This window comes from Pan paniscus, chromosome 15 (genome assembly GCF_029289425.2).
Source record: "Pan paniscus chromosome 15, NHGRI_mPanPan1-v2.0_pri, whole genome shotgun sequence".
NCBI lineage: Eukaryota > Metazoa > Chordata > Mammalia > Primates > Hominidae > Pan > Pan paniscus.
In genome coordinates, this window is record NC_073264.2 from 77,963,501 (window position 1) to 77,988,997 (window position 25,497).

A 25,497-nucleotide genomic window follows, 5' to 3' on the forward strand; every position below is an offset into this window, starting at 1 on the left:
GTTTCTCCTACAACCCCTCCTGCCCACTGGTGTGCCCACATCGCCAGGAAAATGGCTCCAGCCGTAGCAGTGGGCATCGGTCATGTAGCAATTCCCTTATCAGTGCTGCCCCATAAGCATCAGGTATAGTGGATGAAACACTGGGCTTAAAGACCTGGTTCCAGCCCGTGTTCCCCCTTCCCCAGCTCTACAACTCCACACCCTTCAAATCTGAGCTCAGTCAGTACCTCTTCCAGGGAAACCTTCCCTAACTTCTCAGTATGGCTTAGGGAAGACTCTTAGATCAGTGCTTCTCAGTGGAGGGTGGGCTGGGCACCTTGACTCACACCCGTAATCCTAGCACTTTGGGAGGCCATTGTAGGAGGATTGCTTGAGGCCAGGAGTTCAAAACCAACCTGATGAGGGTGATTTCACTTCCCTCCCCAGCAGGACATTTGGCAATGTCTGGAAATGTTTTGGGCTGTCATAGCTTGGAGGAGAGGTGTAGGGGTGCATCCAGGGGCTAGGGGCCAAGGACGCTGCAAAACTTCCTGCCCTCACAGTAATTTTTTAGGCCAGAATGTTGATCATTCTGTGGTTGAGAGCACCTGTTCTAGATAAAGCAGGGGCAGATAACCTCTTTCCAGCTCCATGCCATTTCCTCTGTCCTGTTTTCTACTGATACAGAACTGAGAATGCAGGCTACTCCATTTCCCAGCCTCCCTTGTAGCTATCCATGCCCATGTGACCTAGCTGAGCCAATTAGATGTAACAGGATGTCTGATGGGGGCTTCTGGGAAAGCTTTTCCTTCTTGATAAAAGGAACAGGTACAGGAGAGCCTGCCCTTCCACTCTGATTTTCAATAAGTGGATATAATGCTTGGTATTGTGGCATCACCAAAAGCATTGAGGATGGCCGAGCAGAAAGATGGGATGAGGCAGTCTCGCTAGGCAACACTGTCCCAATCCCCTCCCTGTCAAGTGAACCAATAAGCATCCTATGTCACCAAGCAAGGTGGCTCATGCCTGTAATCCCAGCATTTTGGGAGGCTGAAGCAGGAGGATTGCTTGAGCCCAGGAGTTTGAGACCAGCCTGGGCAACATGACAAAACTCCATCTCTACACGAAGTACAAAAATTGGCTGGGCATGGTGGTGAGCACCTGTAGTCCCAGCTACTCAGGAGGCTGAAATGGGAGGATTGCTTGAGCCCAGGAGATCACAGCTGCAATGAGCCGAGATCACGCCACTGCACTCCAGCCTGGGCCAGAGTGAAACCCTGTCTCAAAAAAACAAACAAACAAACCCACAATCACATCCTATGTCTAGGATGAGTTGATTTCTCTGTTATTTGTAGCCAAAAGCCCCCTAGGACATTCGGGCCCCTCCATGTGTCCCTGCACACTAGCATCCCTCTGTGATTGTTGTCTGGTGGCATGTTTTCCTCCCCTACTGGCCTGGCAGCCCCTTGAGTCCAGGGCTGTGCTTCCCCTGGTGGATCTGCCTACTTAGCCTGGGACAGAGGAGAGGCTCAGAGAGGATTCTAATGAATACATTTGAAGGACAGTGAGTCCGCTCTCAGCAGCCCAGCTGTGGGGTTTCCTGAATGCCTCTCTGGCAGACACACCGCCCCAGTAGGCTGGCAGTGCCTGGTGTAAATATGTCTGGGGTGAACGCCCTCAGATGCTTGAGACAACAGAAGTGTTGGCCTGGAGGCTGAGGTTCCAGCAAAACTGTGAAAGCAGATGATCCAGCTGCACCGTGAAAGCCAAGGACTGAATTGCTCCATGGAGCAAGATTGGAAGCACGCTACAAATGTAGATATTTCTTCCAGGAAAGGCCTCCCTGTTGAAGCCCTCCCTGCTACCCAGCCCATGCAGGGCCAGACTCCTCCAGCTGCCCATGACCCCTGCCTTACGGGGCTGGGGAAGTAAGAAGCCACCCAGGAACCAGCTGGCCCAGTGAGGTCTTCCATGGAGGAGGGACCTTCCCAAAGCCTCAGGAGTGGGGACTCTTGATAGGGGGACGGAGAGGGGGAGACAGGGCGTCCTTCCCCCTTTCCCTAATCTCCTTCCATGAAGTCAAGGCCAGTGCTATCTGCTTTCCAGCCTAGACTGGGCGCAGGGCTCTATCTGGGTCTGTTCCCAGGACCTTCACCAGCCTTCCGGAAGTTTGTCAAGAGAGACCTCGGGTGACAGTGAGGTAGTGTGCGCAGTGGTTTAGCGCACAGGCTCAGGATCAAGCTGACCTGTGTTGGGATCCTGACCCAGTGGTCTCCTTTCTTCCCGCATTACCTACGGAGGTCCTATTATGTGCCAGGCACTGTGTGTAGCACCAGAGTCACGATGTTGAACATCACATTGGCCAGACATAAATGCACATGGCAGCTCTGCTCAGTGACACAGAGCTTAGAGCCTTAATCAGGGAGGTGCACATTACACAAGTAGCCCCCAAACATTCCCACTGTGATGACCCCCACATGTGGGCTGACATAGTGGCTCTGTGGGCTGGAAGCAGTGGCTCGGTTATCTGAATCTTGTTATTATAATAAGAGGACCCACCTCCTTGGTTTTTGTGAGGATAGGTGCAGGAGGTGCCCCGAGACCACTTTGCCCCTCACCAGGCCCTGACTAAGTGCTCCCTGGTGGGAGGGGTGGTGGGTCTTATGGTCCCTGAAGCTGGTGGCAGACCTGGAAGCCTGGACCATTGGCTGCATCCTGCGGGGCCTGCCAGGGCAGAGTGGTCATTCCACCTTCCCCAGGGCCTGGCCTTTCTCTGCTATTGGAGAGATCATTTCCAGACCCTGTGGACGGCCTGCCTGCTTCTGCTTCCCCTGACTTCAGCCCAGCTGGGGCTGCCAGAGTCAAGCAAATCCTGGATCCCAATCCAAAGCCCTGGCCTCTCCCTCGTTCAGGGAACTGAACAGCCCAAGGGTGGCCATCCTGCCTGGTTGCCGGCGGAGCCAGCTGCTATGCATCGGCTGCAAAGAACAAAGTGCCCCAGCTGTGGCTGCAGGGAGGCCTGGCCTGGAACTGGCAAAGTGCCCCCAAAATCCGCTGGCTCCCTCCCCTCAGGAACGCTGGCGCTAATGGGTAACAGAAGGCCAAGGCAGGGACTTCTCCCTGGCCCACCGGGAACACTGAGACTAACAGATCATGGGCAACGCAGGGGAAGCCCTGGACTCAGCCACCACCATCAGCCCTCCCTTGGCCAACTGGGATGGGTGGGACTGCCTGGGATCGGGAGGCTCCAGTCCTCCCCGTTGCCTCAGTTTCCCTGGGAAGAAGGTCGAGATGGAGCATTAGACACTTCCACTGAGGACACTGTGAGAAGCGAAGGAGAGGGAAGGGTGGAGGTCCGCTCAGACTCGCCTTCCAGCCAAGGTCTCCACCGCATCTATGGTCCAGGAGAGAGATGGCGAGGCCGAGGAGGGCCTAGGGCTTTCCGGGGGCAGGGCCAGTTTTGTGGGTGTTCAACCTGTGTGGTCACACGAGGCTCCGCACATGGAAGGATCGGCCACTTGGCTTCATGCTCTGTTGTCTCCGTCTTGAAATTCTTAACAATTTTTTAACAAATGGCCCACACATTATCTAGCAGACCCCATCTAGGGTGAGGACATTTATACACAAAGGGCCTTGCTGTCTGGGAAACAGAATCGGAGGGTGTTGGAACAGACAACCCATCCTTCTGCCTTGCCCCAACCCCCACCTCTCCACAGCTGGAAGGAGAAAGATGAAGAACCCGGCAGGGCCTCCTTTCGAGGTTGGCCAGGTGGCACGTGGGTTTCCGGAAGAGAGGAGAGAGAGGAAACAGCCCTGACCTCCACAGGCTGCAGGTGGGGTCAGGAAGAAAGAAGGGCAGGGGCCAGGGGAAGATAGGCCCCTCCCTGCCAAGGCCCTCCATGGGTGGTGGGCAAGCAGGTGAGCCACTTCAGCTAGAACTCGCTGTTGGAGGAGGCTGCAGGTCTGAGGTGGGCACAAGGGGAGTGTGGGGCGGAGGGTGGCGGTGGTGAGGCCTGGAGCCAGGATAAAGCTCTTCAGGGCCTCCGCCAGCAGGGCCGGCCCAGGCCCGCTCTGACCTCTGGTCTTATTACAGAAAAGGGGTCCCGATGCAGACCCCAAGAGAGAGTTCTTGGATCTCGCGCAAGAAAGAATTCAGGGGGACTCCGCAGTGCAAAGCAAAAGCAAGTTTGTTAAGAAAGTAAAGGAATAAAGAATGGCCACTCCATAGACAGAGCAGCCCTGAGGGCTGCTGATTGCCCATTTTTATGGTTATTTCTTGATAATATGCTAAACAGAAGGTGGATTATTCATGCCTCCCCTTTTTAGACCACATAGGGTAACTTTCTGACGTTGCCATGGCATTTGTACACTGTCATGGAGCTGGTGGGAGTGTAGCAGTGAGGACGACGAGAAGTCACTCATGTCGCAATTTTAGTTTTGGTGGGTTTTGGCTGGCTTCTTTACTGCAAACTGTTTTATCAGCAAGGTCTTTATGACCTGTATCTTGTGCTGACCTATCTCATCCTGTGACTTAGAATTCCTAACCGTCTGGGAATGCAGCCTAGTAGGCCTCAGCCTCATTTTACCCAGCTCCTATTCAATATGGAGTTGCTCTGGTTCACACCCCTTTGACAGTCTCAGCCAGTAGGCAATTCAGAAACTCCCCCAGCAGGCAGCCGGCCGGGTGCCTTGCTCCTCCAGCATGGGCCTGGCTGACTCCTGGTTTCCACCTCCCGGATGCGGCCGGCTGCTCTTGTGGCTCTCCTGTCCCTCACAGTTGGGCCAGGGTCAAGCAGTGCTGGGACATAAGCTGGCAGGAGGGGAGTGGGCCCCAGGTCCCAGACCAGGGCTGGAGAGGATCCGGGCTCCACAGAAGAGGGTGGGAAGGGAACCCCACCCTGTATAGGAGGCAGGGAGAGTGGAGATGCAGCCCGGGGGATCTGCCTGAGGCCCAGCCCAGACACTGGCCCGACTCTCGGAAGCCAGGCCACCCCGTCTGCCTTCCCTGGCAGAGCCGGACCAGGCTGGAGCCAGAGTGCCTGGGCAGGGCACACTCAACACCCGCACCCTGGTTCCCTGAGGCTGAGGGCTGGACCAGCCAGACGCCTTCCTTTGCACCTCCCAGGACCCAGGCTGCGAATCCCTTCCATTCAAATGCACATGTTCCCGGGAGGCCGGGAGAGGGTGGGCTCAGGTCAGAATTTCATTCCTCACACTCGTCAGAGGTTTGTGAACAGCCAGCCCAGAGGAAAGCCCAGAGGGCAGGGCGGGGGGGAGACTGAAGGGACCGGCTGCGGGAGACAGGAAGGGTGGACCAACCCAGCACTTCCACACTGGGCCTGGGCAGGCCTCACCCCCAGCCCCACCTCTGCCCTCTCCTTCCCACTCCCAGCTCAGGCTCCTGGGCCCCTGGCACTTCCACAGCCCCTCCTGGTTTCCGGAGGTTTGCCGAGGCTGCTGCTCTGTCGCTGCCGTCCTTCCACATATCCTCTCATTTTCACAGACAGGGAAACTGAGGCCTGAAATGTCAGTTGAGGCCAACAGCTAAGTGACAGGGCAACAACCCAAATGCCCAAGCCTTCTGCTGCCAGCTTCCCAGAGCCCTCTGGGCTGGGTGGCAGCGGCACAGAGCGACGTGGAGCTCTGGAGGCAGATCCCGGCTCTGCCACTCCCTGGCCTCAGGACCCTGGGCAACTCAGGGCAGCTTTCTCACCTGTAAAGGAGGAACTCATGGCCCCCTCCCAGGGTGACTAAGAACACAGGCTTCCGTAAGGATGAGGAGGGGCCGGGCACTCCTGGGTCATAGGAAGTGCTCAGCCAGTGGATACCACCCCTTCCACGGCAGAGACTGCCCATGCCTAACACATTTCCACTGCCATTGGCAATCCCAGGCTCATTTCTCAGACTCGGGTATTTTCAGGCTAGAAAGGACCTGGAAACGTGTCCTTGGAAGAGCTCTGGACCCGTGTTTTTCCCTAAGCAGCTGGTCCAGCCACCGCAGACACAGATGACAGGTGTGCTGACTCAGTAGGACCCAATTCCAATTGCCTTCCATTGTTGAAAGAATCTAAAAGAACCTTGACTCCCCTCCAGGTCTACCCAATCTACAAACACTGCAGAGCACAAATGAATGAAGATTCATTGTCTCCTTTAAGAACCAGAGGGGTCCCCCTTCCCGTGCAGCAGGAAAAGCTCACACAGAATGAAAGCTATTAGGTTGGCAAATTTCTCCTTCCTCCTGGGGGTGAATTCAATTTCAGACCTGCCTAGGGATGGGGGATGGTGTCTTTCTTGTCCACCCACTCCACCTCCCCACCCATCTTGGGGAGAGAGGACGTGCCACTACTGAGCCCAGGCGTGATGTGTGGACTCTCCAGGGTGACAGGGATTTTTTTTTTTTAAGAGAAAATGCTCTTTTTTTTTTTTAGTTCCCAAGTTTTATTCAGGAACTCATACAAAATATTCCAGATAAATGAAATTTAATCCTCTTCTTCGTCCTGGTTAATCTAGAAGTAACGTAATTCGTAACTCTCTTTGCTGTTAGCAAGTATGCGCAAGCAGTCACATAAATTATTTTTCTTCAAATATTTTTTGGTGAGATATTTCAAATACCTTTTGCAGAAAGTCACCTTGGATGTCACAGTGATCTTGCTCTTGCTCCTTTCGTTGGTCACCACCCCTCCACCAAGGTTCCCAGCTTTTCCGTTCACTTTGATCCTTTCTTGCAAAAACCGCTCAAAATTGGCAGCATCCATGATTCCATCTTCTACAGGGTGGGTGCAATCAAGAGTGAACTTCAGAACCTGCTTCTTTTTTTTGTCCCCCTTTGCCACAAGCTTTTTCACAGGAGCTATGGTGGCAGCGGAGTTAGAAAGGGAGCGAGAAAATGCTCTTTTTGTCTTTCCATTGAGAAGGCACCTCCCATGCTGGTGTATCCAGGGAGTGGAGACCATCACCCTTCAACAGAAGCAATGAACTTTAGTGAATATCATGTTTACATGTGTTTTATGCAAAGCACCATGCTTGGTGGTACCATGGGGAACAAAGAGATAGCTAAGATAAAGTCCTTGCCCTTAAGGGTCTCTTAATATATTTTAGGTCACAGACACTTTTGAGAATCTGAGGAAAGCTATGAACTTGCCCCAGAAAAATGCAACGCACGCACACACACACACACACACACTCAGTTCTGTATCCATTTCAGAAGGTTTGCTGGCCCTCTGCAGCCAATCCGCAGACCTTCATAGACCCAGGATTAGGAAACCTTCCTTAAAGACACGCACAATTATCTCTAGAAGAACAACCGATAGGCAATTTCAACAGAACACAGAAATGAAGCCAGGCTATGACAGTGAGCCACCAACTGCTCTGGGATTGCAGCAGATGACATCAAGAATCGACATTGTAAATCTCCATCACGATCAGGGAGCCACAACCAGCTGGCCCTGGAGGACCGGCACCGTGAAGGGAAAGGGCCCAGAGCCTGAAGGCAGCACAGTCAAGCATCTGGGATCCACTCCAAGCCGCGAGAAGCAGGAAGTAACAGATCCCGAAGGCTCTAACAGAATTCTAAAGAATTCCAAATTACAGTTGCAAAGAAAGATACTTCTATCTGGATGTCCCTAGGAAGAAGATTGGAAAGCTCATTAGAACACAGGTTAATGTGTTAACTTTAACACAACCTCCTTTTCCTGAAATTCTTATGCACACTAAAGTTTATGTGCATAAACTGAGACCCGTAGAAGACAATGTATCCAAGGTTACACCGCCTGTTGGTGATAGGACTCGAACCCACAACCCCTAATTTCCCCCAAAATGGTCTTTCCTCAACACTGAGGCAATGGGTCTCCCAGAGGTGATATTCACAAATTAATGCACACTAACGTTTATGTGCATGAGAATATCAGGGAAAGGAGGGAGTGTTCAAAGTGCAGACATATGCCCTTCCCCTCTCACTCTAGGGACACAAGAATCTGCCTTTTATAGCATCCCATGTAACGCAGCTAATCCACAGACCACATGTATGTGGCCTCTGAGTGAGGGGGAGCTCTCATGTTCAAGAAGATTCATCTTTGGGGGCTTCCTTTCTGGGTGAAAATCACAGAGCTACTAGCCTGATAGAGCACAGATATAATCATGCCACCTCTCCCTGGAAGACAGCACATCATCTCTAAGCCTGCAGGACTTGGGGCTCCTGATGGGAAGGTGAGGGCAGGAGGACTGAGCTTGCCCTTCACTCAGGGAGCAGGGTAGAAGCCAGAAGTTCCCTCTCTGCCAGCACCCTAGACGACCCTACTCATTCCCCAGCGCTGGGGGAGGGGCTGCTTCCTACCCCTCAAACCTTTTCCCCGCTAGCTGCAACAGATGCCAGCTCCACCATGTTGGTCATGCCCACTCCAGCCCCACCCTCATCTACGCTTGGACTTTGGGAACATCTAGTACCTGTGCTCACTGGGGGCCTCCCAAGCTGGGGACTGGCAGGGCTGAACCTGGGACTGGGGTTGGGAAGAGGAAGGTAGACAAGGAGGAGCAGGGAGCAGTTCAGAGCCAGAAGCAGTTCTGCACAGCTCTGCACAGCTCGGCGGGAAGAGCTGGCGCGAACAGGGCTCTGGCTAGGTAGACAGAGGGTCTGAGTCTATGCAGCTGTGAACAGTCCAGGGTTGAAGGGGGAAGGGACACAGAAGGGATGAGAGCACAAGCTCCAGGCCCCATGGCTCAGAGACTATCAGGCATTTGCCCTGGGCCAGCCTGAAGGTGTAGGGGACAGCAGGTTTTGTTGCACTTGGAAACGAAGCTCAGTAGCAAGGAAACATGGGAATATACACATGTACACTCATGTACGCACATAGGTGCACACACATGTACACACCTGTTTGGAAGATGAGGATGGAATCACAGGATTCTGTCAAAAACTTCAGAGCACACCTGGCCCAGCGCCCTCATTCTATAGGTAAACAAACTGAGACCCATAAAGGACAATGTATCCAATGTTATACCGCCTGTTGGTGATAGGACTCGAACCCAGAGCCCCTAATTGCCCCCAAAATGGTCTTTCCTCAACACTGAGGCAATGGGTCTGGCCAGAGGTGATATTCACAAATTTTAACAACCTGCACAGCAACACAGCCCCAGCAATCAGAATGGACATTCCAACTGCGTTAGGATCCCGGAGGCCCGCTGAGATGCTCTTTTGCTTGCTGGATGCAGAAGAAGTCTTGGGGTCCCAAGGAAAGCAGGCTAGGACGATGAAAGAGTATTCAAGGGGCTCAGGGATGGCTGTTTGCTAACTAGAATGAAAGTATTTCGATACATTAACAACACTGTATTGGTTGGCTGTCAGCCCTAGAGCCAGGAATCTCCTCGCCAGGGGAGCCGAAGGAAAGAGACCCATTCTTCTCCTTTATTTTTATTATTATTATTATTATTATTTTTTTTTTTGAGATGGAGTCTCTCTCTGTCACCCAGGCTGCAGTGGCGCAATCTTGGCTCACTGCAAGCTCTGCCTCCCGGGTTCACGCCATTCTCTTGCCCTGTGTGCTAAGCAAAAGAGTTAGGACTTAATCTTCAAAGTCATGGGTAACCACAGAAGGATTATAGAAGGAAAATTATTTGATCAGGTTTTCATTTTCTCTTTTTCTTTCGTTCTCTCTCTCTCTCTCTCTCTCTCTTTCTTTAGCTCACTGTAACCCAGAATTCCTGGGCTCAATTGATCCTCCCACCTCAGCCTCCCGAGTAGCTGGGACCACAGGCACCTTGCTAACAGATTTTTATTTTAGAAAGATTACTTTGGCCAGGCACGGTGGCTCATGCCTGTAATCCCGGGACTTTGGGAGGCCGAGGTGGGCGGATCACCTAAGGTCAGGAGTTTGAGACCAGCCTGACCGACATGGAGAAACCCTGTCTCTACTAAAAATACAAAAAATTAGCCAGGGGTGGTGGCATGTGCCTGTAATCCCAGCTACTCAGGAGGCTGAGGCAGGATAATCGCTTGAACCCAGGAGGTGGAGATGCAGTGAGCCGAGATTGTGCCACTGCACTCCAGCTTGGGTGACAGAGTGAGACTTTGTCTCAAAAAAAAAAAAAGAAAAAGAAAAAGAAAGATTACTTTGGCAGTGATATGAAGGGTAATTTGGAAAGTGGTATATTAGTTATCTATTGCTACATAGCGTATTATCTCAAAACTTAGCAGCTTAAAACAATGAATATTTACTATTTCACATGGTTTCTGAGAGTTAGGAATCTGGCAGCAGCTTGGTTGTCATTCAGGGCTTCCTATGAGGTTGCAGAAAGCTGTCTAAAGGCTTGACCGGGCTAGCAGATGTGCTTCTAAAATGGCCCACTTCGATCCGGCTATGATATCTGTCACCCCATTGATTGCCAGGGTTGATTCAGCTGATCTGGATGGTGCGGCAGGTGTCCCCTTCCTCTCTCACTGCTCCACATATGTCCTTCCCGAAGCTGTGCGCTAGGTTGAAGAGGACGACCTTCCCCGATAGAGGGCTGTTCTTTGGTCAAGGGTATATGAGTGGCTGTGCTCCCCTGCTAGAACCTCCAAACAACTTCCCAAAATGGCCCACTCATCTGCCATTCACAGAAGGCCTCAGTTCCTCACCCCATGGGCCTCTCCATGGTGCTGCTTGCAACATGGCAGCCAACATTGGAGCCAGTGATCCAAGAGGGAACATGGGGGAAGTCACAGTGCTATATGACCCAATAACATACAATCACTTCTGCCATATTCGATCTGCTAGAAGTGAGTCAGTAAGTCTAGCCTCCACTCAAGGAAAGAGGAATGAGCCTCCATCTTTGGGAGGGAAACCTGTTGAAGTTCTGCAGATATATTTTAAAACTGCAGGCCAGGTGTGGGGCTCACACCTGTAATCCCAGCACTTTGGGAGGCCGAGGTGGGTGGATCACCTGAGGTGAGGAGTTCAAGACCAGTCTGACTAACGTGGTGAAACCCTGTCTCTACTAAAAATACAAAAATTAGCTGGGCATGGTGGCACATGCCTGTAATCCCAGCTACTTGGGAGGCTGAGGCAGGAGAATCACTTGAACCCGGGAAGTGGAGTTTGCAGTGAGCCGAGATCACGCCATTGCACTCCAGCCTGGGCAACAAGAGCAAAACTGTCTCAAACAAACAAACAAACAAACAAAAAACCCTGCAAGGTGATTAACTAGCCTATAGGCAGAGAGACCGGTTAGATTACAGGAGTGTACCAGGAGAGAAATGTAATGGTCTGAACCAAGACAGGAGCACTGGAATGGAGAGGAGGGGCATCTTGAAAAGTTGTTACTAGAGAGGTGGCTTATGGAGTGCAGGGAACTGTGATAGGCCAGGGCCAATTGGCAGGAGCAGCCTTTGGAGCACACGCCTTTGGAGGCAATACCCCAGACATCCAAGGTCAGTCTGAACTGCCTCCACCTGCAGACAGAAGGGTGGTGGGCAATGCTTGACCAACAGGCCCCCGAAAGTCTTGGATTATGGTAGGTTTCTGCAGCAGCTTGGGGGTGGAGCCAGCACTAATCAGACTGGAACTTCCTGGAACCCAGTGGTGAGAGCCTCCAGAATAAGATTAAGATGAAAACAGCTCCCCGCTAAACCACACAGAACACAGGAACTGCTGGTAGACAATCATAATGGCAAAGCAACACATTCTGAGTCAATATGTCAATGACAATAGCTTCACCAAACATTCTGGATGTGGCAAGTATCTGTGTTCACTCACTCAACAAAGATTTGCTGAATGTCACCATGTCCCAGGCATTCTGCCAAGCCCTGAAGAGAAAACCTAAGAATTTTTTTCTAATTTTATTTATTTTTTAGTTATTTTTATTTTTATTTTAATGGAGACAGGGATCTTGCTAATGTTGACCACTCTGGTCTCAAACTCTTGGCCTCAAGCAATCCTCCTACCTCAGACTCCTAAGGTGCTAGGATTATAGGCATCACAGTGCCAGGCAAAACTAGGATTTTTTTTTTTTTTTTTTTTTTTTTGAGACAGAGTCTTGCTCTGTGCCCAGGCTGGAGTGCAATGGCGTGATCTTAGCTCGCTGTAACCTCTGCCTCCTGGGTTCAAGCAATTCTCCTGCCTCAGCCTCCCCAGTAGCTGGGATTACAGGAATGCACCACCATGCCGAGCTAATTTTGTTTTTTTAACTGACTTTTGCTCTTCTTGCCCAGGCTGGAGTGCAATGGTGCAATTTCAGCTCACTGCAACTTCCGCCTCCCAGGTTCAAGCGTTTCTCCTGCCTCAGCTTCCCGAGTAGCTGGGATTACAGGTGCATGCCACCACATCCAGCTAATTTTGTATTTTTAGTAGAGATGGGGTTTTACCATGTTGGCCAGGTTGGTCTTGAACTCCTGACCTCCAGTAATCCACCCCCGTCAGCCTCCCAAAGTCCTGGGATTATAGGCGTAATTTTTGTATTTTTAACACAGATGGGGTTTCGCCATGTTGGCCAGGCTGGTCTCGAACTCATGACCTCAGGTGATCCACCCACCTCGGCCTCCCAAAGTGCTGGGATTACAGGCATGAGCCACTGAGCCTGGCCCAAAACTAGGATTTAAAATAAAATCAGACTGCTCAACAGTGATGCTGGAAGCTAGAAGACAATGGAACAATACTTTGAAAGTTCTGAAAGAAAATTATGTCTAACCTGCAATTTTATATCCAGCCAAACTATCAATCAGCATGTGAGGAGAGTAAAAACATGCAAGCCTTCAAAATTTTTACTTCTAATGCACCCTTCCCCAGGAAGATATGAAAGACTTGTTCCACCAAAGAGAGAGAGAAAGAATTCTCAGGGTAATGGAAAAGAAACAACTCTAAGATGCCAGCCAAGTCAACAAGTTCAATTTGAAGCAAGAAAGTCTTCAGGAGGGAGGTCTTTAAGAAAGAGAACAAAAACTCTTGTGCCAGGTGCAGTGGCTTACACCCGTAATCCCAGCAGTTTGGGAGGCCAAGGCAGGTGGATCACCTGAGGTCAGAAGTTTGAGATCAGCCTGGCCAACATGGTGAAACCTCTTTCCTACTAAAAATAAAAAAAATAAAAAAAATTGAGGTCTCACTCAAAAGAAAAAAAAATACTGTTGCATTACGAGGTCAAAATTGTTTTTCTCTTTTTTAGATGGAGTCTCTCTCTGTCACACAGGTTGGAGTGCAGTGGTGCAGTCTTGCTTACTGCAACCTCCACCTCCCGGATTCAAGCGATTCTCCCACCTCAGCCTCCCAAGTAGCTGAGACTACAGGGGCCTGCCACCATGCCTGGCTAATTTCTTTGTATTTTTAGTAGAGATGAGGTTTCACTATATTAGCTAGGCTGGTCTCAAACTCCTGACCTCAGGTGATCCACCCACCTCGGCCTCCCAAAGTGCTGGGATTACAGGCTTGAGCCACCGTGCCATAGAGATAAATTAGTAAGATAAATTGTGTAAGAGAGGAGATACAATCACAGTACACAATAGGTCAGCTGTGAACAGTTTTACATATACACACAATGCAAACACTAAATAATGGTTTAACTAAAGCTGTCATAGGAGGATGGGTGTCAAGGAAGTGTGTTGAGCTTGGAAACAGGTTGTGTGGTGAGGTCTCCCAGCTTAGGAGAGCTGGATCCTAAGATTCCACTATAGAAAGTCTATTGATAATATCTAAATTTTATAAATAAAATAGAGGTAAAAGCATGTTATTTAGAAATCTGGAGGTAAATTGCATAAGAAAAAACTTAAAAGGTTAAACATGGTTTTTTCAATTTCAGGAGGAGAAATTGAGGTAGGGAAGTTTCATTATAAGTCGTATCATATATTTAATTTTATAAAATACATATGCCTATTACTTTGATTAAAACAAATTTTTAAAATATTTTAAAGAATGGCTAGAGTTAAAGGAGTAGGACTAACATATGTAGACAACACTGTCCTTTTCCACAAAGAGAAGAGAGAGGTTGTGGTCTCCATACCCAGTGAGCAGGTTTTAAGTGGAAAACAGAGTCAGAAGTCTTCTTTGCTGAGTCACAAAAGATCCAGGTGTAAAAAGGTCTAGCTCCTGTACTTGGGGGAAACTACATCACTGCCCTCCATGTAGTGGCAGGTGAAGAACTAAGAGCCAAGGAAGTCAGCTAAGGTTTCTGCAAAGCAGTATCTGAGCCCGAGTTGAATTTTTTATCCATGTCATAAGGTTTACTTGATAAGTCACACTGGGTTTATGTTTCCTAAAGAGTCTGTGATTGGTTCCCCTTTTCTCCTTTAGATTTAGAACAGTCTTGGAAAGACCCAGATAGTCTTGATCATGTAAACGGGCACCAAGGTGAGGTGCTAAGCCTTCAGTCAGTGTGGGAAAAGGAGAGCAGCACCCCATGGTAGAATCCAGTCTGTCGTTTTAGCCTGTCCAGCGTCTAATTCCTCTTTCTGATAGGACTCCATCCCCCTGGCATTCTCAGCCCATGTGGGGCTGACCCCTCTGCCAAGCTTCATCAAGGAGCACCCAGGCCTAGCCAATGAAAGCACTGTGTATCCTTGACTATCATGATTGGTCAGAAGTGGTCATGTGACCTGGGCTGGACCAATGACAGCCCTCTCCAGGGTTTTTGCTGAACCTATTAGAGGAAAGGTGCTAGCTCACTGCTGGGGTTGCTATGAGCCCCCGATGCAAGTATGAAGTTGCTGATACTCATCTGGCTGCCACCTAGTAAAAAACTACCTGAGAATGAAGGCTACTCAGGGAAAAGCAGCCCAGAGAAATGTAAGGAAAGAGGTTCCTGATGACATCATCTGCGAACCTGGATCCAGCCATGCCGGAAAACAGGAAACCTCTCAATGTTTTAGTTACTCGAGTCAACAAATTCCCTTCTGGGGATTTTATGCCACTTATAACTGAGATTCTTGAGTGATACACCTTCCTGGAGACAACGTGGTAAAAGTGGGAGATCCCAAGGAAAAGGCAAAACACAAAGTCAGAATAACCAGGTTATCTAATCACCCATGATCTCCCAACCTCTGTGTTCTTCCGCGACTAACCTGATGCTGGGACCTTTTTTTTTTTTAATCAAGGTAGCTTATTGCCTCACAGGTACATACAGGAAAAGGCCTACTGCACAATCCTGCAAATACTCCTAATTAGGAGGGTCATGTGATGATATACCTGAGCGGCTCTCGTCCTCAGATATGTAAATGGCATCGAGTTCAGTCCTTAACTGATGCAAACATAGTCTCTTAATCTGGCCCCACTTAGAGTCATCAAGTCTCTGCCCAAACTCTCCCGTGGGTGAGGACGGCCCCTGACTCATTGTCAATTCTTCCATTGAGCCAAGAAACAAGAGCACAGCTAGAAAGTTCTTCTTCTGTCTGACTGAGACAGTTTCTGTTTCTCTGCACCTTCCACGCTCCCTAGATCTGCTCTCCAGGGCAACATAGGAAAAGCGCAAACCCGCTTCCAAAGACAGTCCTTCAAGTATTTAAGAAGCGCCGTCATGTTCCTTTTTACTAGTAAGGAGCGAGTTTGGCCGCATGAAGCAGAAACCATACGACCATGGCTTAACCAAAGGCAGAGATAGATATTTCTCACCTTACAATAAGGCTGGGGCTGGGCAGGCTGGAGCTGGTGTGACAGCTCTATGAGGTCCTGAGTGTCTTCATTTATTTTTCTCTTTCTGCTCTACCATCTTTTAAGTCACTTTTTAAATTTATATTTATTTAATTTTGAGACTGAGTCTTGCCCTGTCGCCCAGGCTGGAGTGTAGTGGCACGATCTTGGCTCACTGCAACCTCTGCCTCTCAGGTTCAAGCGATTCTCCAGCCTCTGCCTCCCAAGTAGCTGGGATTACAAGCACACGATACCGCATCCAGCTAATTTTTGTATTTTTAGTAGAGACTAGGTTTCACCATGTTGGCCAGGCTGGTCTCGAACTCCTGACCTCAGTGATCTGCCTGCCTCAGCCTCCCAAAGTGCTGGGATTACAGGTGTGAACCACCATGCCCGGCCTACCATCCTTAATAGGTAGCTTTCATTCTCATGGTTGCCTTGCAGTTATGGAGTGGGTGCTCCACCTTCAAACTCCAATCCACATCCCAAGCAGGAAGGAAAAAAGGGAAAGCAACAGGAAATAATTCCCAGAAATACCCAGCAGACTTCTGCTCATGTCATATAGGCCAGAAGTGTCACCTGTGGTCTCTCCAAGTTGCAAAGGAGTATAGTGTATCTTTTGTTTATTTGTTTAAATCTGGACACATCTCAAATAAAATGATGATGCTATTGATAAAGAAGAAAGGGAAAATGGGCATTGGGTAAGCAACTAACAGTTGCTTCAGAAGCTTTTTCAGACAAAATTCATTTATGGAGAGGCAGCATTGGAGGAAGGCTGAAGCCTTCACTTGGGGAAGGGGGTTTCAGACCCCCGACTTCAAGTCCAGGCTCACCACTTCCTTATCTGTGTGACTTTAGGAGATATTCTTGAGTTATTTGAGCTCCTGTCTGCTCATCTGTTTAATGAAGATAAATGCACTTTTCTCCAGGGCTTCTGGGATGATTAGAGCACCTCTGCGCAAAATGCCTTAACACTTTAGACAGGCAACAAATGAATTAACATTTTAATTCTTCTCTTACTTCCTGTAATTGCTCATCATGTGACATGTTTCTAGTCCTTTCCTCCTGGACATGCTCCCAGGTTCTGTTCTAATGTCTCTTTCTGGGTTTTTTTTGTTTGTTAGTTTGTTTTGAGACAGAGTCTCACTCTGTCACCCAGGCTGGAGTGCAGTGGCGCGATCTCGGCTCACTGCAACCTCTGCCTCCCGGGTTCAAGTGATTCTCCTGCCTCAGCCTCCCGAGTAGCTGGGACTACAGGTGCACGACACCACACCTGGCTAATTTTTGTATTTTTAGTAGAGACAGGGTTTCACTATGTTGGCCAGGCTGGTCTCAAACTCCTGACCTTGTGATCTGCCCACCTCGGCCTCCCAAAGTGCTGGGATTACAGATGTGAGCCACTGCACCAGGCCTCTTTCTGGTTTTATTTTTATTTTTTTTGAGACAGAGTTTCGCTTTTGTTGCCCAGGCTAGAGTGCAGTGGCATGATCTCGGCTCACTGCAACCTCTGCCTCCCGGGTTCAAGCAATTCTCCTGCCTCAGCCTCCCGAGTAGCTGGGACTACAGGCGTCCACCACTACGCCTGGCTAATTTTTGTATTTTTAGTAGAGACACTGTTTCTCCATGTTGGTCAGGCTGGTCTTGAACTTCTGACCTCAGGTAATCCACCCACCTCAGCCTCCCAAAGCGCTGGCATTATAGGCATGAGCCACCTTGCCCAGCCTGTTTTTTGTTGTTGTTGTTGTTGTTTGTTTTGAGATGGAGTTTTGCTCTTGTTGCCCAGGCTGGAGTGCAGTGGTGAGATGTTGGCTCACTGCAACCTCTGCCTCCCGCATTCAAGCGATTCTTCTCCTGTCTCAGCCTCCTGAATAGCTGGGATTACAGGCACGCGCCACCATGCCCAGCTAATTTTTTGTATTTTTATTTTTATTTTTTTAAATTTTTTTTATTTTTTATTTTTTTTAGTATTTATTGATCATTTTTGGGTGTTTCTCGGAGAGGGGGATTTGGCAGGGTCATAGGACAATAGTGGAGGGAAGGTCAGCAGATAAACATGTGAACAAAGGTCTCTGGTTTTCCTAGACAGAGGACCCTGCGGCCTTCCGCAGTGTTTGTGTCCCTGGGTACTTGAGATTAGGGAGTGGTGATGACTCTTAACGAGCATGCTGCCTTCAAGCATCTGTTTAACAAAGCACATCTTGCACCGCCCTTAATCCATTTAACCCTGAGTGGACACAGCACAGGTTTCAGAGAGCACAGGGTTGGGGGTAAGGTTATAGATTAACAGCATCCCAAGGCAGAAGAATTTTTCTTAGTAAAGAACAAAATGGAGTCTCCCATGTCTACTTCTTTCTACACAGACACAGTAACAATCTGATCTCTCTTTCTTTTCCCCACATTTCCCCCTTTTCTATTCGACAAAACCGCCATCGTCATCATGGCCCGTTCTCAATGAGCTGTTGGGTACACCTCCCAGACAGGGTGGCGGCCGGGCAGAGGGGCTCCTCACTTCCCAGACGGGGCGGCCGGGCAGAGGCGCCCCCCCCACCTCCCAGACGGGGCAGTGGCCGGGCGGAGGCGCCCCCCACCTCCCTCCCGGACGGGGCGGCTGGCGGGGAGGGGGCTGACCCCCCACCTCCCTCCCGGACGGGGCGGCTGGCGGGGCGGGGGCTGCCCCCCACCTCCCGGACGGGGCGGCTGCCAGGCGGAGGGGCTCCTCACTTCGCAGACGGGGCGGCCGGGCAGAGACGCTCCTCACCTCCCAGATGGGGTGGCGGTCGGGCAGAGACACTCCTCAGTTCCCAGACGGGGTCGCGGCCGGGTAGAGGCGCTCCTCACATCCCAGACGGGGCAGCGGGGCAGAGGTGCTCCCCACATCTCAGACGATGGGCGGCCGGGCAGAGACACGCCTCACTTCCTAGGCGGGATGGCGGCCGGGAAGAGGCGCTCCTCACTTCCCAAACTGGGCAGCCGGGCAGAGGGGCTCCTCACATCCCAGACGATGGGCGGCCAGGCAGAGACGCTCCTCACTTCCCAGACGGGGTGGCGGCCGAGCAGAGGCTGCAATCTCGCACTTTGGGAGGCCAAGGCAGGCGGCTGGGAGGTGGAAGTTGTAGCGAGCCGAGATCACGCCACTGCACTCCAGCCTGGGCAACATTGAGCACTGAGTGAGCGAGACTCTGTCTGCAATCCCGGCACCTCGGGAGGCCGAGGCAGGCAGACCACTCGCGGTCAGGAGCTGGAGACCAGCCCGGCCAACACGGCGGAACCCCGTCTCCACCAAAAAATGCAAAAACCAGTCAGGTGTGGCGGCGCACGCCTGCAATCCCAGGCACTCTGCAGGCTGAGGCAGGAGAATCAGGCAGGGAGGTTGCAGTGAGCCAAGATGGCGGCAGTACAGTCCAGCCTCGGCTTTCACAACTTTGGTGGCATCAGAGGGAGACCAGGGACAGGGACAGGGAGAGGGGGAGGGGGAGGGGAGGGGGAGAGAGAGGGAGCTGTATTTTTAATAAAGATGGGATTTCATCAGGTTGGCCAGGCTGGTCTCGAACTCCTGACCTCAGGTGATCCACCTGCCTCGGCCTCCCAAAGTTCAGGAATTATAGGCATGAGCCACCACGCCCGGCCTCTAATGTCACTTTCTAAATGCAGCCCCAGGATGGAACACAAAACTCCCTTGTGTTTTGCAGAGTGGAGGACAATGGGCTATTTACTGTCCTTATTCCGGGCACTGTACTTCCCACTCACACTGCCTAGATAGCTGCCTTTGATAGCCTTGTGAACCCAGATTGTGGCAGGTAAAGGGAACCCCACACTCACTTCTCCTCCTCTCTGGGCTCCTGGCCTGTTGAAAACAGACAGAAGGAGCTAAGTAGGGACCTGCACAGAAAGTCAGGCTTTATTACTGAAGAGCTGAATGCAGAATTGGCAGGGTCTCTGACTGCCTTCCTCGAATCTAGTCCTTGCACAACTCTGACAAATCTTCCAATTGCAGCTAAAGAACTTAGAACCCAGAGAGCAAGGACCCACCTGAACCTGCCGGCAGGAGAAGGCCTGCTCTGTCTGCTTAATCCAGGACAGCTGGAAGTAGAGCCCCAGCTGTACATCCTGCCTCCACCAGCACAGGTGAGCTGTGCCCCCTGCCACGCCCTGCAGGAGTGCTGTGTGCTCCCCAGGCTATCCCATCAGATGGGTGGCTTTGCCTGCAGCTAGAACAAGAGTGAGGAGGGTGGTGAAGGAGGCTATGGTAGGCCAAACAATGCCTGCCACCCAGAAGAAATCTACACCCTTATCCCCGGCACCTGTGAATCCATTACCCTATGAGGCAAAAGGACTTTGCTGTTGCAATTAAGTCAAGGACCTTGAGCTGGGGAGATTCTCCCCCATCATCCAGGTGAGCTCAATGTAATCACAAGGGCCTTTATAAGAGGAAGGCTGGGCGGTGGCTCACGCCTGTAATCCCAGCACTTTAGGAGGCTGAGACAGGCAGTTCACCTGAGGTAGGGAGTTCAAGACCAGCCTGACCAGCATAGAGAAACCTCGTCTCTACTAAAAATACAAAATTAACAGGGTGTGGTGGCACATGCCTGTAATCCCAGCTACTCGGGAGGCTGAGGCAGGAGAATCACTTGAACCTGGGAGGCAGAGGTTGCGGTGAGCTGAGATCGTGCCATTGCACTCTAGCCTGGGCAACAAGAGCGAAATTCTGGAGACTAGAAGGTCAAAAGTAGAAGAAGGAGATGGGACAATGGAAGCAGAGGTGGAGTGATGAGCTTTGAAGATGGAAGTAGGGGCCACAAGCCAAGGAATGCAGGTGGCCTCTAGAAGCTGGAAAAGGCAAGGAAACGGATTATCCCCTGGCTAAACAGACTCTCCCTTTTGATTTTAGCCCCATAAGACTCATTTTGGACGTCTAACCTTCAGAACTATAAGATAATAAGTTTGTGTTGTTTTAGCTACTAAGTTTGTGATGACATGGTAGGAAACCAAAACGGGGCTGAAAAGAGAAAGGACCATGAGAAAAGTGGAAAGAAGAAATCCTCCCAACGATGTTGCATTTGCAGTCGCCAAAGACCCAGGAGGCTTCCCGGGAGCTCCAGGTATGTCCTTCCCACTCGCTTTGCCGCCCAGCTGTTTTTTCCATCCTCGGAGGCTCAGCTCAAATGTCACCCCCCTCGTGTTGCCCTTCCTGGGCTAACCTGACCTGGCAGAGTTCCCCACCCCTTGCCCTGGTGCACAGGGCACTGTCTGTGGCACTATTCTGGACAGCCCACCTTGGTACTGTAGTTTTTTGTCTGTCTTAGTCCCTTATTAGAGGGGGAGCTCCTTGGGGATTGGAGCTATAGTCATTTCTCCTAAAAGTGTGTTAGATTGAGTGGAATTAAGCCAAGCCCTCCACATCTTAGACTTGCACTACTGAGTGTCTGATTTCATTTCAACCCCGCCCAGCCTTTCAAAGCTCATTACCCAAAACAGAAGCTTTCCCTCTCTTTTAGTGTCCTCTCTTGGCCATCAGTGTAAATGTCACCATGGATACCTAGTATTTTGTTTGCCCACCGGCCATAGAAATCTTTCCCCCTAGAAATTTTCAATCAGGACCGAGAGTTTCCAGCCCAGGCTGACGGCTCCCCTGAATGGAAGACATGTAAGCCCAGCCACTGTTATTTTCACTGGATATTTTCTACCCCAAGTTCCGAGCATCCCAGAAAGCAGATGTGGGGAAGAAGCAGGAGGCAGAGGGCAGAAAGGAGAGGGAGGGCTTTCTGTGCTCCCACAGTGCCCTGTTCCTGGTTTTAGTCAATCCCTGAGGCCCAGTGGCATCTCTGCCCTGGAATTCCTGAGATGCCTCTGGGGTCTTTCCAAAAGATTCCTGTTTTGCTTAGCCCAGCCAGAGTTGATTTCCATCACTTGCAACCAAAGAAGTCCTATAAAACTTGGAATGAGCTAGCCCGAGCCAAGAACAGAGTGCTGGCACATTACATACATGACGTGTTCCCAAACCAAATATGGTAAAGCCATACCCAGAGGCCACGAGTGTGGCCACCCTGTTTATGCGGAACACTGTAGAAAATCCAGAAGGAGGAAAGGGGGCCTATTGTTCCATCTGTCTGGCTGCAGGGCAGGGGCCAGGAGGAGGCAGGAGGGCAAGACGGAACATGGAAACCAAATCATGGGGTGGCACAAAGCATGGGGTATGGCCAGGAATTGAAACAGTGAGGAGCAGAAGCCAAAGATGCCAGGATTCAATGCCCAGATAGAAAAGGCACAAACCACAGGAGTGGGCCATGGTCCAACCAAGGGAGGAAGCTGCCCTTTGGGTACCAGAGAGTTCTGATTAATGCCCTAGGGCAGGATCTGTTCTTTGTGCGTGAACACCTCTCTTGAAGGCCCAGAATCCCTGCCACTGACACCACCCACCTTGGTAGACCCACTGAGTCATGAGTCTAGTTCCTAAGCCCCAGTCAAACCTCAGTCAGGATCACAAAGCTCATGCATTTGACTCATGGGGTAGTCTATGGTGCTGGATTCTGTACCTCTTTATTCTTCTTTTAGAAGCAGTCTTAGCAAGCTTAAGTAACTAGTTTCCCAGGCCATGATGGATTGGATTCGTGCATTAGAAATGGGGAGAGATGGCTGGGCGAGGTGGCTCACACCTGTAATTCCAGCACTTTGGGAGGCCGATGCAGGCAGATCACCTGAGGTCAGGAGTTCGAGACCAGCCTGGCTAACTTGGCGAAACTCCATCTCTACTAAAAATACAAAAATTAGCCGGGCGTGGTGGCAGGCACCTGTAGTCCCAGCTACTCAGGAGGCTGAGGCAGGACAATCGCTTGAACCCAGGAGGCGGAGGCTGCAGTGAGCCAAGATCATACCACTGCACTCTAGCCTGGGCAACAGAGTGGGACTCCATTTCAAAAAAATAAAATAAAATAAAGAAATGGGGAGAGATGGCTGGGCACAGTGGCTCACGCCTATAATCCCAGCACTTTGGGAGGCTGAGGTGGGTGGATTACCTGAGGTCAGGAGTTCAAGACCAGCCTGGCCAACATGGTGAAACCCTGTCTCTACTAAAAATGCAAAAATTAGCCGGCGTGGCAGCAGGCGCCTGTAATCCCAGCTACTCAGGAGGCTGAGGCAGGAGAATTGCTTGAACCCAGGAGGCAGACGTTGCCTTTTTGAAACTCTGTCCCGCCGCCTCCAAAAAAAAAAGAAAGAAAGAAATGGTGAGAGATGCTATTAAGGAATCACCATCACAGCAACCAGAACTAATATGCTACAGCAGTGCTTCTTGGCCCCAGCCCTGATGACACTTGGGGCCAGCTCCCTCTTCACTGTGGGGGCTGTCTTTTGCTTTGCAGGGGGGTTGCCAGTAGCACCTCCTCTATTTATGTCAACCAAAAATGTCTCAGATATTGCCACATGTCCTTGAAGGACAAAATCTCCCAGATTGTGAACCACTGTGCTGTAGGAAGAGAGTAAGCAGCAGTTACAAGTCCTCCAACTCCTGACAGCTCTCTTGCACTTCTGCCACGCAGACGAATAGTCCCCAAGAAGCTGCAGGACGGTGCTGACCAGCCCATCTGCGAAGACCCTGTCTCAGAAAGCGTGGGAAGTGTATGCCCAAAGGGTGACAGCGCTTCCCTGGGGAAGGTTCGAAGAAGGAATGTTTTTCTTCTCTTGGCATCTTTTGACAGTGCCTGGCACATGTTAGACCTTCAGTAAATATTTGAATATTTGTTAAGTTAAATTAGATTATAAAGGTTTCTAGGCTGATTCTGTACTGGTTTTGGACTTAGAAAGGGATGGATTGTTAAGCCTTTTTTTTTTTCAGACAAAGTCTTGTGCTGTCACCCAGGCTAAAGTGTCTTGGCACAATCACAGCTCACTGCAGCCTCTACTTCCTGGGCTCAAGTGATCCTCCCCTCCCAACCTCTCAAGTAGCTGAGACTGTAGGTGTGGGCCACCACGCCCACATAATTTTTTTTAATTTTTTGTAGACAGGGAGTCTCACCATGTTGCCCAGGCTGGTCTCAAACTCCTGGCCTCAGGCAATCTTCCCACCTTGGCCTCCCAAAGTGTTAGGATAACAGGTGTGAGCCATCGCACCCCGCCTCTTCTGATGAGATTTTCTCAATCCTTCCAGGCCCATCTCCATTTCTGCTTCCTTCCCAAAGCCAGTCCTGAGTCTTCTCTCTCATGACCCCTCTCCACCTCCCTCCAGCACTCTGACCTACTATATGCTTATCTTGTAGGTCAAGAGGAAGTAAGAATCTCTGTATCCCACTCAAGAGTGTGCACCAGGTGCAATCAGATAACCAGGGTGTCACAGGGTAGAGGTCTCTGTCTCATGTGTTGTTTTTTTTTTTAAGTTTTTTTTTAGAGACAAGGTCTCGCTATGTTGTCCAGACTGGACTCAAACTCCTGGCCTCAAGCAATCCTCCAGCCTCGGCCTCCTGAGTATTCGGGACTGCAGGTGCACACCACTGCACCAGGCTTCTGTCTCATTTCTGGTTTGTGGTGTGTGCCCCTTTCTCTTTCACTGCTCAAGGGGTAAAGAAAATTGAGATCTGACTTATGGGGCCAAAATTGGGGGGTGGGGAAAGCACTGCTGTCTGGCAGCTGGGGTCTCTCCAAACATATTCTCTTTTTTCTCAGAGCAGCATGACGAAAAACATAAGCTGAGCCAGAGTAACTGCTGTCTGGCACAGCACAGGGTAGTTGCATGCGTGCATACATGTGTGTGAATGTGTGAGCGGATAAGGACGGGCATGCTGGAGAACAAGTGAGAGCGTGTGGGAGGGTACATGAGGAAATGGTGTGTGTGTAGTTGCGCACACAAGCTCTATACACGCGTTTTCTACTTGGGGTTATTCAGGGTCTGCATTCCAGTTGTTGGAAGCAGATCCTCAGCTGAGTGGCCTCTTTTGTATCCAGGGGCGTAGGTCTGAGCATTTCTTTTTGCAGTAGAAATGGGCTCTGTGATGAGTCACACCAGTGGCTGGACAGAAGGGAGACTTGGCTGAAGAAGCAAGTCTTCCTGAGCTGGTCTAGGGCAGCCACGGCCAGACCCTCACACAGAGACAGCCCCAGAAAGAGTGGCCCGTGGCAGGTGTGGGAGGCTGCTGGAGCATACCCACCGTCTGGGAGGGTTACATCTCTGGACATCAAGGTGGGAGCACACAGCTTGGCATGCACCCAGGGGCCTGGGCAGACCTTCACACTTACCTTGGAAGAGATGAGCGAGCAGCCATTCCCGCTGGCCCAGGACATTCACACCATGGGAATTCCCAAGGGCTCTGTCCTAAGAGATCTGATCTGAAATCCAAGCTCAGCCTGAAAAGAAATTGGCCCAAGTCATCCTAGTCCAGTCCCCACTAGGTGCTAGTTCCCAGCCCAGAGTCCAGGACAAGCACTGATTCCTACACTCCTGCTGGGAACCAGGAGAGAGACTTACACACCAGGGGAGAGAGAATGAGTTATGCGAAGTCCCAGGGGCGGCCTTTCAGGGTGGTCAGGATGAACCAGGAACTCGCAAACAAGCTGAAGAAGGCACAGCACAGAAGCCGATGAAGACTCACACTGAGAAAACACTTAGGGGGATGTGTCACCGGCACCGTGCCAAGCGCTGCATCATCCACCAACTCAGATCTTCGAAGCAATGCCTAAGGGCACTGGGGCATTAGGCTGCTTAGCGGGCAGATGAGCAAACGGAGGCTCAGAAAGCGGAAGTGACTTTCCTGTTAGCACACAGCTATTAAGTGCAGAGCTGAGATTCAAAGTCAAGAATGAGGTACAAAATGTCTAGCAATCAGTAGGCTGGTTAAATAAACACTGATTTATTTATGGAATACTGGGCAGCCATTGACATTTCTTGGTAGAAGAATAGTTAATGGCCTGGAAAGATGTTCAAGATATGTAATTGAGCAGAAAAAAA

The 25,497-nt window shown here is 50.6% G+C and overlaps 1 protein-coding gene across 2 annotated transcripts; it reads right to left on the reverse strand.

The window, feature by feature from the left end:
• Positions 1 to 6,113: 6,113 nt before the first annotated feature.
• On the reverse strand, positions 6,114 to 25,222 carry LOC103784499 (large ribosomal subunit protein eL22). Of its 2 annotated transcripts, XM_063596345.1 has the most exons (3): positions 25,022 to 25,222; positions 24,789 to 24,896; positions 6,126 to 6,936 (listed from the first exon to the last, which is right to left on the reverse strand). In XM_063596345.1, the coding sequence occupies exons 2-3, from the start codon at positions 24,812 to 24,814 to the stop codon at positions 6,486 to 6,488; spliced, it is 477 nt and encodes a 158-aa protein (XP_063452415.1). In that variant the 5' UTR covers positions 24,815 to 24,896; positions 25,022 to 25,222; the 3' UTR covers positions 6,126 to 6,485. The 2 variants fall into 2 exon arrangements, with proteins under 2 accessions (XP_054953287.1, XP_063452415.1); XM_055097312.2 differs by lacking the exons at positions 24,789 to 24,896; positions 25,022 to 25,222 and adding an exon at positions 18,322 to 18,582 and having other exon boundaries at positions 6,114 to 6,936.
• Positions 25,223 to 25,497: the final 275 nt, after the last annotated feature.